The sequence below is a fragment of the Periophthalmus magnuspinnatus genome, chromosome 5 (assembly GCF_009829125.3).
Source record: "Periophthalmus magnuspinnatus isolate fPerMag1 chromosome 5, fPerMag1.2.pri, whole genome shotgun sequence".
Lineage (NCBI taxonomy): Eukaryota > Metazoa > Chordata > Actinopteri > Gobiiformes > Gobiidae > Periophthalmus > Periophthalmus magnuspinnatus.
In genome coordinates, this window is record NC_047130.1 from 18,259,804 (window position 1) to 18,277,001 (window position 17,198).

At 37.0% G+C, this 17,198-nt stretch overlaps 1 protein-coding gene across 2 annotated transcripts in view; it reads left to right on the forward strand.

Moving 5' to 3' along the window:
- Positions 1–17,198, forward strand: part of inavab (innate immunity activator b) — a 36,704-nt gene that overhangs the window by 15,642 nt on the left and 3,864 nt on the right. For both annotated transcript variants that reach the window (XM_055222136.1, XM_033967117.2), the window contains 7 exons: positions 111–199; positions 6,379–6,512; positions 12,259–12,381; positions 13,252–13,480; positions 14,647–14,700; positions 15,622–15,919; positions 16,863–16,991. In XM_055222136.1, coding sequence (XP_055078111.1) covers positions 145–199; positions 6,379–6,512; positions 12,259–12,381; positions 13,252–13,480; positions 14,647–14,700; positions 15,622–15,919; positions 16,863–16,991 — 1,022 coding nt within the window. In that variant the 5' untranslated portion in view covers positions 111–144. The remainder of the gene's footprint in view (positions 1–110; positions 200–6,378; positions 6,513–12,258; positions 12,382–13,251; positions 13,481–14,646; positions 14,701–15,621; positions 15,920–16,862; positions 16,992–17,198) is intronic.

The following is a 17,198-nucleotide window of genomic DNA, read 5'->3' on the forward strand; positions in this document are numbered from 1 at the left end:
TTGCCTTGCCATTACATTTTAAATGTTATTTAATGTGTGCTCTTTACATATACCTAAATAAATAAACAAATAAATAAACAAATAAATAAACATCCCCTCGTGTTTTGTAGGACATGTTGAACCTCTTTGCCTGAAGTTGAAATCATGGAGGGAACCGCAGAGATGAGCGACAGTGATTCTGGGATCATTCTTCACTCAGGTAAACACTAACACACATCAGCCCTGAGACACAGTCCAGTGACCAGAACTAAACAGGTACCATTGTACACAGCAGGATAATACCACTAAACCATTTTTAAAAAATGTCATTAAAAATCATCAGCTACAAATAATTAAACAAATAAATAGTATAATGAATCAACAATTAGTCCTGGAAGTGAGCAGTCTACAGCTCAACTCTTATGGTACAGTGGTCCCTCATTGGTTACGTTCTAAAAATAACCCGCAATAGTCGAAATCCGCAAAGTAATCAGCTTTATTTTTACAATTATTATATACGTTTTTAGGCTGTAAAACCCCTCACCACACACTTTATACACTTTTCTCAGACAGGCATTAACATTTTCTCACATTTCTCTCTTGTTTAAACACTCAAAGTTCAAACCTTCGTAGATTATATCCTCCTTCCTCGATGATCGCTTTACATTTGTTGTAATAGCGGTATCCGCAGAGGTGCCTCTCCATGCAGAGAAACTTAAGCCCAAGTGTTTCTGGAATTTTTTGGTGCAGAACATTTCATCGATATCGTGGGTTTTGTCGGGAAGAAAACTTGTAAACATACAGCACTTCAGAGTCACACTGCCATCAAACGTTTATGTAAATTTGGCTAAACACATTCTGTACTGTACAGGAGACACGGCACAGAGGAGACTGATGGACAATGGTCTACAGTCCCTTAGCCAATCAGGACACAGAACACAATGCACACTCATACACTGTAAAATAAGCATGCAAAATGGCACAAAAAAATCCACAAAAAAGCGGGGCTGCAAAAGATGAACTGTGATTAGCGAGGGACAACTGTATTACACAAAAAATTGCAGAAACTTCTCCACTATTGCAACAAAAATATGCACATGAAAAAATTATAATTTCTTTACATTGCACTATCCTGTATTTTGAACACTCCACTCTCAAAACTGTGACATATTAGTAAGAACTCCTCAGGCTTTTTCTCAAATGTTAAATTATATCGCCTACGTACGAAACACAGCTTTATTTCAAACGGTTTCTTAGCTTCAGTTTCTGTTGGCACGAAAATCTCTCTCAAACTTGTACTACGAGATACAGATATGATATTATACTATGACTGTTCTCTGTTTGTGTAAAATAAAACCCAGAGGTGGTTGTGTGTGAAAATACCTTTAGATCAAAGGCACTGGTTTAGTTCTGCTTCTGTCTTGGATTATATAAGATTATTAGTTTATTTAATCCGGGTTAGACCCAGTTTATTCCTATCTTAATTTCTAATTTAGATCTGGTTTAGCCCTGTTTTTTTACTGTTACCGCCCTGGTTTGTCCTTGTTTAGCTCTTTTTAACTCATGGTTCAGCCCTGGTTTAGACCTGGTTTAGTTCCTGATTTTCTGAACACTATTTTATATCTTAGTCCTGGTTTAGACCTGGTTTAGACCTGGTTTAGACCTGGTTTAGACCTGGTTTAGCTCAGGTTTAGTTCTGGTTTAGCCCTCGTTTAGTCTTTGCTTAGTTTGGCTCTATTTTAGTCCTGGTTTAACCTCTTATTCCCCCATCTACACCTTGTAAACACATGCTCATGTTTGGCTGCTGTCTGTTGCCATGGACACTAATGACATTCAGATTAAATTGAGGGGAGTGGCTCTGCTCCTAATACAGAGGACCACATACCTTCAGAGATTATTAACAGGATCTCCGCAGGTAGAGACGCGACAACAATAGGGTCAAGAATTTGACTTCCTCAAACTCCTCCCCCCACCCACCATCGCTCGGGTCCCATCGCTGTAAAACTCAGACTTTTTGTGGCTCAATTATGTTAGCGAAGAATGCGAGGAAGCCATAACAAAGTTAGACAACACCGGAGCGCTAAGATAACAAGACTGTCATTGTATTATTAGCACAGATACAATGTTGCCAGGTATGTGATTTTCTGGCAGAATTGGATGGTTTTGTGAGAGCTGCCACGGTTTGGCCATTTAGGTATTTTCCATGTAAAATGTATTGATTTTAGAATAATCCTATTGAATATCTGAGCTTGTCACGGTAACAGATTTTGAAGTGCGATATATTGCTGAAGTAAATATAGACGATAAACGATAATATAGAAACTAATTTATGCCACTAACATAATAGCCCAAGAGCAGATTTAAACCACTAAAAACATTCTATGTTGTTTAAATCGTGAAAAATCATGAGCTGCAATGAATAAACAACAGAATGACACTTGGTACTTAGTTTGCATTTGTAATGATTCATACAAGTTATTAATTCAATCTTCTACAGCTTAAATCTCATCATATAGCTAAAAAAATCACCATATCAGAACTAGTATAAGCTCACAGTGTAGAGATAAGGAAACGACTATTATATTCTTGAAAGTAACATTATATTGTTTATTTTTTAACTATAATTATGGTATCAATCAGTAGTAAAGTGATTGAGTATGACATGTTACTATGGCAACAGTACTAGCATCATATCCATATCCATGGGTTTTTGCTTATATGTAATCTGCTGAGGACTTTTCCCATTCAAAAGATTTAATATTGGCAATGGTCCTATTTTTTCGCCATTCTGAAACCCACGGATCACGTATTCTGTATTAATTGACTGAAGATTTGTTTGTTTTGAGTATTTATGCAGTTAATTTGTCATTTATTTATTTATTTATTTATTTATTTTTATGTTTCAAATGTGTTTGAAAATATGACTGAAGGAGAGGCGTCGAATATCATAGCAACCAATGAGCCAATCCGGAGCAAAGCCTCTTCCCGCCTGCACCGCTGGTTTAGCAGGGAGAGGGCGCTTAACAACACTGTCAATCAAACCTGTTGCTAATGCTAGCGGGAACGACCTTGGGGAAAAAGGGCGCCTGTTTTGTCTGTTATTAATGTTCATATCTTCAGTTATAGACACAATAAAAATACCAGGACCATGTAGAGGGGATTAACATGAACTTTTTAAGACCAAAATGACGAGCCTGACAACAGCAAGTACAGAGAGAGAGGTGACAGTTTTCTAATGTAAAGTGAATTGGACCCAGAGTTGTTGGAGCTGGAAGTGCACCCATGATCACTTCCTATTTTGGAATGCAGCTAGCACGTTAGCTATGTCCACTTATATATACAGTCTATGAGTAACAGCCAATGGAGACGGGCTGTTTTGTTCGGTACTAGGTATTATATTGCCTAAATAACTTCTGTCTTTTACCATTTGTTCATTGCTATAATTCAAAAGCTCTGTAGTAGACACTATATGAACCCATGTCTGATTCATTCTTCTCAGGACATAGTTGTGAGGACCGGAATGTGCATGGGTGCATTCCTCGCTCTGTAAGTGTCAAAGGCGTGTTACTGTTTATTATTTTTAAATGAATGCAGATGAAAAATTAAGATTGTTTTCTGATGGCATTCAAAGGTTTATTCCTATTTTGAGCTGAGGGATATGACAATAAAAATCAAAGTGTGATTTTCAGCTATTTTGGTGACATTAATTTAGCGATTTCGTGATTTTTTTGTGCTGTTCATTGGAGCTTTTGGGTCAAAAAGTAGTAGTTTCTTTGTAAAAGTGGGGACATTTTGGATATTTTTGTTATAATATAAGATTTGAGGTGTAGAGGGGGAATAAGTCTCTATTATGGCATATAATTATTATCAGTCTCCTCTGTGCCGTGTCTCCTGTACAGTACAGAATGCGTTCAGCCAAATTTACAGAAATGTTCGATCGCAGCGTGACTCCGAAGTACTGTATGTTTGCAAGTTTTCTCCCCGACAAAACCCATAATGTCGATGAAATGTTCTGCACCGACACATTTCAAACACTTTGGGCTTAAATGTTCCAGTGGAGCAGAGGCACATGAACAACAAATTTAAAGCGATCATCGAGGAAAGGGGATAACATCTACGAAGGTCTGAACTTTAAGAGTGTTTAAACAAGAGAGAAATGTGAGAAAATGTTAATACCTGTCTGAGAAAAGTGTATAAAGTGTGTGGTGAGGGGTTTTACAGCCTTAAAACATATATAATAATTGTCAAAAATAAAGCTGACTACTTCACGGATTTTGCCTATTGCAGGTTATTTTTATTTTTAGAACATAACCCCTGCGATAAACGAGGGACCACTGTACACTGTACACTGTACACTGTACCAACTTTTTCTGTTTGTGTTTGTTCGAAGGTTTAGTCTTGGTTCAAATGTGTGATTAAGCTCTGTAAGACTTAGACCTGTAAGTCATTCACAATAATGAACTTTTCTGGCAATGGTAAATATGGAAAAAAACATCTGATTGTGTCTGAAGAGCGCCCTCTGCAGTGACAGCCCATAATCAGTTTGTGTCATGCCCCAAAACAACTGTAATTCTCCTCAACAACTAACCATTCACATGCCACTAAAAGCACTTATTTCAATATGAAGTCATTTGATTATGTAATTATGTTATTTATATCGGTCAGACTGTGGGCACTGTTGTTTTTCAGAGCCAGGATGAGACATAATTTCAAAAAGACTGGACACGAGATCCACCAGAACTACATTATAAAATAATTTATAAAACATACGTTAGTGTTGTCACGTTACTAAAATTTCAAACGGGATTTTTCTATAACAAGAAAAAGCTCAATGTGAGATTTTGATTCAACAATAGTAATGGTAAAATCCTCTCTCTTGTAGACAATATAATGTATTTTTCAGTGCAAAATGATTCAAAGTTTGTTCATGAAAGGTCCAGTTCTGTCCTGTTAATGTTAATTCATGTGTGTTTTGCCGGATCAATACTTCTTCAAATGAGTTTCTAGTCTAGTTTTAGTATAAATTTGTATACGTTTGCCAACCTTAAAGTAATTTGTGCAGTAGGGATGGAACATTAAAAAGGTTCGACATGACAGGGACATTTGATATAACTGTGATAAAAGTGGTTTATTCTGGAATCTTCTCTTTTAATCTTAATTTTATGATGATTATTTATGTTTTGATTTGTTGTTTCGTGATTTTAAGGTCTTTCTTATTCTATTTATTGATTTTATTTATTTATTTCGAGCACATGTATCGGGTGCACTTAAAGCACATTTCACAAATTAATCCTATATATAAGCTCAAAAAGAAATGGGATGAAGAAAACTGTATTCTGTAAAGCACTTTGAATTACTTTGTATGAATTTTGCTATACAAATAAACTTGCCTTGCCATAATCGCCAACAAACATAATATCCATTATATCACCAGAATGTGCAGAAAAAAGCTACTTCTGTTTTCTAGATCATTGTTGTTTTCACTTATAACGAAGTACATTTCTATAAGTTGTTTAAACACGGAACCTATTCTTAATATTAATGATTATAGTGATTTATATCCAGAACATTTTTGTCAGCAACTTTAATAATTATCGTAATATAATTGTTAATTGCAATATTTTGGCCATGATAATCGGGACACCAAATTTCAACATCATCCCATCCCTATTGTGCAATTAAGTTCAAAAGAGAGGCAGTATTTTCAAGAATCAGAAAATAACCCATATACATTTGTCATGATAATTATTATATCAACTTATTGTTCAATAAATGACAGCTGGAACAATACATTTTGGGGCTCAGTATTTTCATATGCAGCGATCCAGCTTTTTCAGTTCTGTGTGTCACTACCCGATATCAGCTGATACCAGAGCAGACACTGAAAACAGCATTTATTTCCTCAAAACAAAAATAAAATGAGACAGAACCAGGACCTTTATCCTTCAAGTAACTACTAAACAATTTTGTATAAATAAAAGTTCAGATTTTCTGGGCCAACTACGACCAGTAAAAAGTCTTATTACATCGATGTCTATGTCCAACCAGATATCAATTGAACTGATATTTGGAAGCCGATATCTGATCTAGCTCCTTTTTCAATATTTATCTGACGCCTGTTTCAGATTGGTGCATCCTTAATCATGTGTACATTTTCTTTGTCTTAGAGGGGAGATTTGTGTTATGTCTTTGTAATAAATAAGATCTGAGATGTAGAGGATTAAATAAGTTAGTTTTAGGTCTAATTAATGGTTTATTTTGCCATTTATTTTTGCAGCAAATGCCTTTCAATTGATACCATATATTTTACATGATTTACTTGGATTATCCTTCTTTATTGCTGTTAGTGTCAGTGGCATAAGTTTGAATGTGTATTTAAACCTCCCCTCCTCATTTCAGGCTCTGACAGTCCGACGTCTCACTCCAAAGACGTGACCACTCACACTCGGGCCATGAAGCTGAAGCACCAGGCTCTGCAGGAGCGACTAGAGCTGTGTCTGCTGGAGCTCAGGACGCTGTGCATCAGGGAGGCTGTAAGTGACATCATCACAGAGGCGGATCATGGGAGTTTGAGTAATGCATTAGGACCAATTGATTAGTCGACTAAAAGGGGGTGTAAAAACTCTCAAAACTATTAAATATCTTTATAATCTGACCATGTATCTGACCAAAACTGGTGCAATGAACCGAGTGGATGGAGGTAATGGACTGGCAAAACATGTCACAAAACTCCTTTACAGAACTCAGAAAAAACACTGTATGTATTCAGGAAACTCGCACTTGAAGCTAAACATGAGTAACAATAGTTAACCCTTATGAGTGCACTGATGAACTTCCCAAAATAAGATGACAATAAGGATTCAATTTCACTTATGTGAAATTAGTGTTCTGTTTTTTGGAAAGTTAAAACCATACTTCCTTTTCTGCTATACTGTAGAATATTACAGTCAAAGGAAAAAAAATCCATTGAAACAAGAAGGAGGAGGCCCTCCTCCAGGCCCAATAAGTCAGGTTTGTGAAATGCAAGCCTGCTCAGAGTAAGGATGCATGTTTTTAAGTACTTCAGTGCAGCAAACGCTACCAAAATGAAAAAAAACAACAACATACTTTTATTTGAGTCAATTTTTTGTCTTAAACATTAGATACGTTACATTCTTTAATATGATAAACCACAAATGCCCTATGATACAATTTTTATGCTTCTCACAAATCATTCACAAAAAAAAATATATATATATATACAAAATGTGCATACAACAAGAAGATGTACATTAAAAAAAATCTTTTCCATAAATAGGGCTAGAGGAAGTTGCAGTGTTGGCATGACTACTTCAGTGCTGTTAAACCTAAGGTACAAAACAGCAACCTGCCTGTTATAATATAAACAGGAGAGTAATCCAGTAGTGACTCACTGAGAACAGAAACTCGTCCCAGACTGTTACGTAAGTCTGTCCAATCAAATACGAATGATCAGGTTTGCGTCTAAAGGAGTGACTGAGGGAATGACACCTCCACAGTCAACAGAACAGGGACATTGTGGTCATAACGTTTGTGCAATAACTCTGCAAACAAGCCTTCATTGATTGCCCTTTATCTGGTACAGTCATTAGTCTGAACATTTGCATCATTTCATACGTGTTTTATATGTTATCCTCAGTCGTCATCATCGTCGTTGTCTTTTGGGGGTAACATTCCATTTGTTACTAATATTGTTGCAAATTGTGCCACACTGAATATGCAAAATCCACAGTCTGAACCTAGGACCTTCTCGCGATGAAGCAAAAGTCTTAACCACTGAGCCAATAAAATCCCAACAGGGTTCATGGTCTTCTGCAGATCTAAACTTTTATTTAGATAGATAACAATATTTTTAGTTTTACACTGGGGCTACTCTGTTGTCACATTTATAAGTTTAGGCATGTTTACTTCTAGAGCTGATTATAGTCCCGATCGAGTCCCGGTCAAGTCTTGTTCAAATCCTAGTCTAGTCTTGCTCAAGTCCTACTCAAGTCCTGGTTTTATGCTTGTTTAGTCCTGGTCTTATGCCTGTTTAGTCCTGGTCTACTCTTGTTCAAATCCTGATCTAGTCTTGCTCAAGTCTTGCTCAAGTCTTGCTCAAGTCTTGCTCAGGTCTTGCTCAAGTCCTGGTCTTATCCCTGTTTGGTTCTGGCCTAGTCCTGGTACTCTTGGTCAAATCCTGATCTAGTCTTGCTCAATTCTTGCTTAAGTCTAGCTCAAATCCTGGTCTTATTCCTGTTTAGTCCTGGTCCAGTCCTGGTCTACGCCTAGACTAGCTTCTACTTACAGAGATAGTATTTGTTGTAAAACGTTTTTTCTTGTAACCACCTGGATGATCTAATCCTGGATACAGATTGTGACGTGGGTTTTGTTTCTTCATTTGTACACCTCCTCCTCTTGTCCTCTGGGTTGGGCTTTAGTTCAGTTCCATAGCCTTTATGTTTTAGTTTAAAGGGCCCATATTGCGCTCTTTTCTGATCTATGTTATAATACTGTTTCCCCATCGCTAAAATACCTGGAGTTGTTTAATTTCATTCACACATGTTTAACAGCCTAAATATGCAGAATGTGTGTGTGTTCTCTCAAACAGAAAACACTTTGTTCCATCTTGTGATGTCATGTGGTACAGTATGTGCTTCACTGTGTTTTTAAACTCCACACACCTTCACTAGAATCATTTGAATACTTTCAGCTCTCTATTTGCTAATCTCTACGAAACTAAAGGTAAAAGGAGCTGTTAACTTCAAAACTACCTCTTCATGACATCACAGAGCATTTTGAGCTTTGGAGATGTAGACAGGTAATAATAAAACATTACTCAAACATGTGTGAATGAAACAAAACACAACTCCAGGTCTGTTTTTGATGAGGTAATAACATTATAACTTGTATAAGATAGGATCTTTAATATTAGGGTTTGTTCTGGTTTTTACATTTTACAATTTAGTTTAGGTTTAGGCATGATCGTGTAGTTCACTTTTAAAGCTGGTTCCAGTCTGATTAAATCCTGGTTTAGTCCTGGTCTACTGTTGGTCTACTCTCGGTCTAGTTCCGGTTCCGATCTAATCCTGGTCTAATCTCCCGTTTAAATGATCTAATTTTAGCTACAGATTGTGACATTTCAGTTTTGTTTCTTCATGTTTCAGTTTTGTTTCTCCATCCAGACCCCTCCTCCTTCTCTGATCTGTTCTTTGCTCTGATCTCTGGGCTGGTCCTGTTGTGCGTCAGTTGTGTCTTGGTGAAATCCCGGATCATTCCTGATTGTCGACACTTGGGATGGGTCGGGATGGGCACTCGTGTTGGGACTTGCTCAGATAAACTGACAGAGCCTCAGCTTCCTTCAGGGACACTGGTCACCTCTGACGTATATTTCTAACCGTCTAGCAAAGAGTGACTCAAAATGACAATGCTTCTGTCTCATAAAAATCTTGAATCATACCACACTGAAGGGATATTATAAACTGTACTTTATCCTCACTAATTAGTTTAATTAGATTGAATGTTTTAAGACAAGACGGGACAAATTTTTATTCTTAAATGGCTAATCCAAATTACTGACTCCCAAGGAGAACTTCTTTTAAATTATTTACATCCAATTTCCTGACCAAGAAAATTATACAAATATAACAAAATGGTGGCATTTCAGACATGTTTAAAGCTATTTAATTTCTTTCTTTATCTTTATTTATGAGAGCACTTTATCTTTATTTATGAGAGCACATTTTCTTAGGCGCTCTGTTTAAAATACAAGTATATAAGTCTAACTAGAAGTCCTTTAAAAACAAGTGCAGGTTTGTGCAGATTAAATATTAATGTAATTCATACCTTAAACAAATTGTAATGCTTGAGATTAAAGGTTTACTATGTAACTTTCTGGTTGAGGGTCCGCTACCTGCTTCTCTACATGGAAATTTTATTGCTTTGCTTAAACCGATCTACATCCTTGGAAACGAGCACGTGACACTACAGGGCCATGTTTTTCTAGGAATGTTGGAGCAATAAAAACTGTAACTGCAACTGAATAAATCCAAAATAGATATATTTAATGCCATACTGTGGACAATTCCAGGTAAAGCAATAACATCTCCATGGAGATAAGCAGGCAGTGGACTCTCCCTCCAGAAATGTTACTGGATGCAGTTTTAATCTAAAGCATCTAATCATAAAGTATCAAGTATCAAATCAGTATTTTTTTCTTTCAGTTACTTAATGACTTCATAATAATTCTTAAAGGTCCTTTTATTACACAAAATTATGAGCTTTACGCCATGATATAGTGTTGTTACCTCCTCAAAAACATACCTGGAATTGTTTTGTTTCATTCACACACACGTTTGAGTAACACTTTATTATTAGTCTTTCTATATCTCCAAAGCTCAAAATGCTCTGTTCCTCTTTGTGACGTCATGAAGTGGTAGTTTTCAAATTAACAGCTCCTTTTACCTTTAGTACAATCTCTATTACTAATAGAGATTTTCAATTATAGGGCTGAAATTATCCATATGATTCTAGTGAAGGTGTGTGGAGTTTAAAAACACAGTGGAGCTGTATTATCCCATGTTTGAGAGAAGAACTTAAATATGCAGGGTTTGTGTTAAACTTGTGTGAATGAAACAAAACACAACTCCAGGTCCGTTTGTGATGAGGAAACAACATTATAAGATAGATCAGAAAACAACATCCCATAATGCAAATTCCATAGAAACACAGACTGAAACTGGAGCATTTTGTATACTTTATCTTGATTTCAGTCAGTATAAAATAAGTTGCCTCTTTAATCAGCTTTATTGTAACTTAAATTTTAGTTTGTGAGTATACATAGGCCGGTCATGATAACTAATTTTAAAGTTCGATATATCACTGAAGTAAATGTAGATGATAAACAATAATACTGAAGCAAATTTATGCCACTGACACAAAAACCCAAGAGTAGATTTAAACCACAAAAACTATTCTAAAGCCACAATATTGTTAAAATGAAACACTTTAGTCATTAGTTTGTATCTGTAATGAGTCATTAAAGTTATCTCCCAAGTGTGCAAAGAAAAAGTACACATGATAAATATTGACCCCCAAAAAATATTGTTCCAGCTTCCATATATTAAACGATATAGAAGTTAGATATAGTAATTTATACTTTGCATACACTCCAAAAACATCTCTTTATATAGTCACTCAGAAACACAGATACTACTTGTGCTGTAGTGACACTTGTGGATACTTGAGAGAGAGAAAGGTGAGACTGAAGAATGTGAACTGAAGGGAAAGCTAAATTGTGCAACAGATTGCACTGAACTCGTTTGCCCGAACATGCTTCAACAGTGGCTCTCAAAAAACGCACAGAATTTCAAAACTGCCACAGGCCTGGTAAAACACTCCTCCATAAACAACATCTCTAAGTGACTTATTTGCGGTTATTTGTAGTGTGGAACTGTCTATTGAAAGTGGGAGTGATGTTGCTGCTAATCTCTTCTTAAAACCACTTAAACCACATGGTACCATATTTATTTAAATGTCTCAAGGCTGTTCCTAGATTAAGTTGATGCTATGCCATATACTCTTTGTATATTTTTGCAAAATTCAACATTTTTATTGTGCCGAAAATGTGTGTTCATACTCTGAGCAGGCTTGCATCTCCACAAACCTGTCTCTTGTCCTGCTTGTTTCCATGGAAATGTTGATCGTTTGCATATACAATATGACATAAAACTTATTTATCTCTAAGGAGAATGTTCAGAAGAATGGTTTTGACTAGGGCAGGGCAATTACCAGTTATCAAATTAATTAATTTGGGATTTTAATGATCGAGATTTTGAAAAATTGCTAAATTGTGAAATCGAGGGTTATTATGAAACAAGTTCACTCCTGACTTTTGTACTTGCATAGCAGGGTTATTGTGCAATTACAATTGGATATCTATGTAAATGTAATTTAAGGAAGTTTACAATTTTCTTACATAATATTTTATAAGAATAAAATCCTAAAGAGCTTCCTCCATTTGAAAAATGAGCAGTCCCTGCTCTGACTTGGATTAAAATCAATTAAAATCGTAATCTCCAGCATGTGCAAAAAAATGTAGATTTTATTTTTTGGCCATATTGCCCAAGCCTAATTTTGACTTTGCATTTTCATCAAATCATACAGGTGATGTGCCACCTCCAGAAAGTCACATACTGTTTCTTAACATAATTGCTATACATTATTGAAATGATTAACACCAAAAGTTTATATATTGAAAATGTCTTTTTTGTTTCGGTTTAGGAATTAACAGGGAAGCTCTCTAAAGATTACCCACTGAAGCCCGGGGAGAAGCCGCCTCAGATCCGCAGACGAGTGGGAGCTGCATTCAAACTGGATGAGCTCAGCCTCCCTCAGAAAAACGGGGTACGTTCAAAATGTGTAGTAGGTTGTGGCCAGATCTCATGTCTAATCCACTAGTTCTGCCCAATGGTTGTTTGATGGTTGTTTGAGCCGATACCGATCAAAACTTTGTCTTGCTGTTGTGGCCGATAATCCGATATCTTGGCTCAGATCTGGAGACAGCTCACCAGGTGCAGCACTGTCCTGACAGGTCAAACCCCAGAGACATTGAAACGGAAAAAATGTGTTTACAGGGACAATAAAGTCCACCTTAACCTTAACTCCAAGTCTATACATTTCATAAATAACTTAAAAAGACAAAATTTACAAAGCATATTGTTGGTTGAATCCAAGAGGAAATATTGACAAATGTTGAACCTCCTCAGTAACAATATAAGTTGCATGGTTCACAACTATCTTGCATGCCCGCTTCTCAATTTAAGGTGTACCATGTAATTTTTCTCATCTTGTTCTCTTGCTTGTCTCTCATAGCTTTGCCAGAATTGTTTCAGAAATGAACCTTTCCTGAAGCCCTATAAGGATCTTGAGCTGCATCAGAACAAATATAAGACACATAGACTAGTATATGTCCTTGGACCACTATGAAACCTACCTGGATTCTGAGGGATTACACAGATATAAGGCCACATGGGAATAGAAAAGAAAGTACTACCAATTAATGTTGAAAATCACATTGTATTGCCTAAATAAATAAAATGTTTTTATTATCATTGTGGCATCAGAATTGGTTTTGGGTATCGAGTATATTCCTTATTATTGAAGTTTGAAATTTTAGTGTCATAACAACACAATTCACGTGTCCAGGTCATGTACTGATGGTAAATGCTTAAAAAGAGAAAATGGATATATTGTATTGTTTTATTTTATTTCCAGGATTCAAACCTGAGCGCGGTGGACGCAGAGCTGGCTTTGCAGATGAAGATTTACGAAGCAGCTCGGCGTCTATGTGATGAGGGCTTGAGTAAAGCTGTGAGGAAGAGCAGACTTCAGCAGTGCAAACGAGAAGAGCAGAAACTCAAACAGCTCCAGGAAAAGGCCTTTAAACTAAGACTGGAGCACGGTCGGACCTCGCCTCTGCCTGCACTCAACATCACTCAACCAGGTAATCACAATAGCACAATATATTTACAGATAGTGCACCCGTATCCAAGGTGTTTTGAAATGTGTCTATGTAACTTTGCTGGTGTTAGGGCGTCTGCTCCCTGCTTGTCTCCATTTTATTGCATTGCCTGGAATGTTCCGTAGCATGGCATGAAACGTCTTGAAAGATGTGTGTTGCTAAATGATGTAGAATTGTCTGAGGAGGTGAGTTTTCAGGTAATCATAGTTGCACAATATATTTGCAGATATACACGTTTCATATCACCTTGGATACACATGCACCATGGAACTTTGATGGTGGTGCAACTTCTGCTTCCTGCTTGTCTCTACTTTATTGCATTGCCTAGAATGTTCTGTAACATGGCATTAAGCTTTTACATTGCATTTTGAGCGTCCTAATTATTCATAGAGAGAGTTTTTCACACTGACCTCAAGAACTGCTTATACAATATATTTGTACTGGGCCAAGTCAAATTTTGTTCAAAAGCATGGAAAAAAAATTGGGTACAGCTCCTGGATGTGTATTGTGAACTGAATCCTGACTTTAAAACCTAAATCATATATCATCAAATCACCAAATATACTGTATATACATACGTAAATTCCCAATTTACAATGCCAAGAAGATTAAGATTAAAATGCAGAGGCAGTGAAATCGTATAAAGCACAAGACAAAATTATTACCAGAAGTTTTGTTTTTGTGGCTGAAAGAGCCATATCTTTTCATGGAAGCGTCTCAACACTTCACTGCACCTCATCATCGTTTCCTCATAGATGTTCATTGACGTGTGCTGATCGTGCAGCGGCCTGTTGTGTGCGGTTACCTGTCCTTTTGTAACTCACCTGTTCAGACAATACTAAACCTCAGAGTCAGTCATGGGCTACATCTCAATTCTCTTTTCTTGCTTTCATCTACTTGGTACCTCTCCTTGTTCCTCCATTTTTCAGCTGTTAGTCAGATACCGTGTATTAAGTCGTGTCCCAAGGCTCAAACCCAAAAGCCGCTCATTCATTCTCTTCTTCCTCTAGTCTATTCCATGTTGTGTGCTTGACCAAAACACTTCCCTCATCCTGCTTCCTGTGCCTGTATTTGGTTGTTCCTGTTGGTTGACTCTATGTATTAGTTAATTTTACATAATGTTGATAATGTATTCATGTATTTTTCAGAGCAAGGAACCTCTGATGACAGCTCCTTGTCTGATTCTGTAGTACAAGATGAAGGTAAGATTTCTTCACCAATGAATCACCAAATAATTCTAAAAAAAATCTATATTTAATCCTAAAAGCAAGGTAAAGTTGATAAAAAACATTTACAAACATTCAGGCGAACCTCAGATGAACCTCAGTCGAGCCTCAGTCTGCTCCAATAAAAAAGCCCTAGGGTGTTTGTATGTACTCAGTCCCACTTTTCCACCTGCTCTGATGCCAGTGGAGCACACTTTGCACTTGGGCATGTCAAGCATTGCAATTGTGGTGAGATTTGCAATTATTGGTTTAATAACTGGGTTATGTTGAAAGTTCAGATTTTAAATGTATCCAGAAGAGCTGATAAATACAATGAAATATGAACTTACAAACTAATACAAGAATCACATTTCAGAACATCTACAGGGTTAGCAGTTTGTATGCAGAATAAGACCCCATGGACACACAGGGAGGGCATCTGACACACAGGGAGGGCATCTGACACAGGGACATTTCAGAATACCGGTATGTTTGTACAGATCTAAACTACAGGGTTAGCAGTTTTTACGCAGTATAAGACAGGAGATCTTGTTGTTTGAGGAGGAAATTATGGTACTTCAAAATTTTCAATTTGATTACGATGAATCTTACAGCTCTATTTTCTCTTTTCTATATTTATTTACGGTCCATGTTAGCATATGGACATGTGGTGAAAGCATTAGTGTTTATGTTGCTGCAAATGCAAGAATTGTATTTTTTATCTGTTCACTGCAAGTTGGTCGCCACCGCAGTATTGCAGACTTTACTGACCTGTATATAAAGGGCTAGTATGCTAATGTTGCTAAAATGAAAACCATGACATAGGCTCTCTAAAAATTTGTATTATAATTTTTTGCTTTATCTCCTACAGTAACCCTAAAACAATCATATCTTTAACCCAATCTTCTGTCTCTCCAGAGGTCGCCAGCCACTCCTCTCAGCTCTTCCCCTCTGAGCCAGATATCCTCGTGCGGCTGCCTCGGTCCACTCCCTCCACTCCCAGCTCCTCACTGAACAGCGCCCCCTACACGGTCCCTGCATCCCTACAGCTGACCCCATGCCAGTCCCCACGTCCCAGTCTGGACTCCACTCTCAGTTTAAACTCCAGTCTCGCTCTGGATGACCCCCCACCCATTGAACACTCACCCTGGTCTGAATCTAACCTGGATCAGCCTCTCGATCCGAAGAAGAAGTCTCGCTCTTCCAGCAAGAAAAGGTACAGACAGAAAACATTTTATCCTAAGCTTTTTATTTGGGTGTGGATGGATGGGTTTGTGGGGGAAATGTCTATATTGCTATATCTTGACATGACACAAGAAGATGGGGTCTCATGACTGTAAAATGAGACGAGCTTTTTTTTTTTTTTTTTTACATTGGACCAGAACTGAAGAAGCTGCTTGGATGAGCGGAAAAATGTCTTTACTCTAAAACTTTTGTACAGTTACAGAATTGAAATTTCTTTTACTATGCATACTACCTGGATGACAGAGGGATTACACAGATATCTTGAAAAAATTATAATATTGCAATTGTGGTTTTTGAAGATATTTATTTTTATTGACTATATCATTTATAACTAAAACTTATTAAATATGACATCAGTGACAGAAACATCTAGAGTAACCTTCCAAACAAGGGTATAAAGTGGTATTTTTTCTACACATTTGTGGTTCTCATTTTGTGATACATGAACCTCAACAAAGACAATAACCAGAACATTTGAGCATATAACAGGAGGTATTTTTAAAAATATTGTTTTTGAGATTTGAGTATAATTCTACTCAATGCCCTTGCTACTAAAATGGTTATCTCACAGTGCCATCTACTGTCTCTTTGGCATTACTGCAACATAATCAACACCGTTCATGGGTTTCAGCTTCCTGTTATATGCAACATTTTAAGGACTTTTTACAATTCAAAAGATATAATATTTTATTTTGAATTGTTAATCACTATGCCAACGGTCCTAATGTTTTCATCACTCTCTCCAGACAGTTAGTAACATATATTTGTCTGTCCTTTCTTATTTACAGCAGTGCCTAATGTGAAGATATAATACTGTGTTTTGAATTGTTAATCACTATGGAAACTGGTAATTTTTTGCAGTTTTTCATCATTCTCTCTAGACAGTTATTAACATGCATTCCCCTTTCCTGCAGTACCCCTGTGAAGACGGAGCTGTTGCCCCCCCTAGAGGAGTGTCTGCCCCACCTCAAACTGGCACGGTCCCAGTCCAACAGCACCCCCTCCACTCCAGAGATGAGAGTACACCGCCAGCTCTCACTCAGGTACAACTTTAACATGCAAATGGACCATGTGTTTCTCTGATTGTTTTTTATGTTTGTCTCCTTATGTAAAGCATCTTTGGGTATCTTGAAAAGACACCCAAAGAAAGCACAAGTGTTATGTGTTATTATTAATCCACCAAGACAAGCCAGGACACAGTTCCAGACCTTAGACATTTGCAAATTGTAAGTGTGGTAATGGCTGACCAG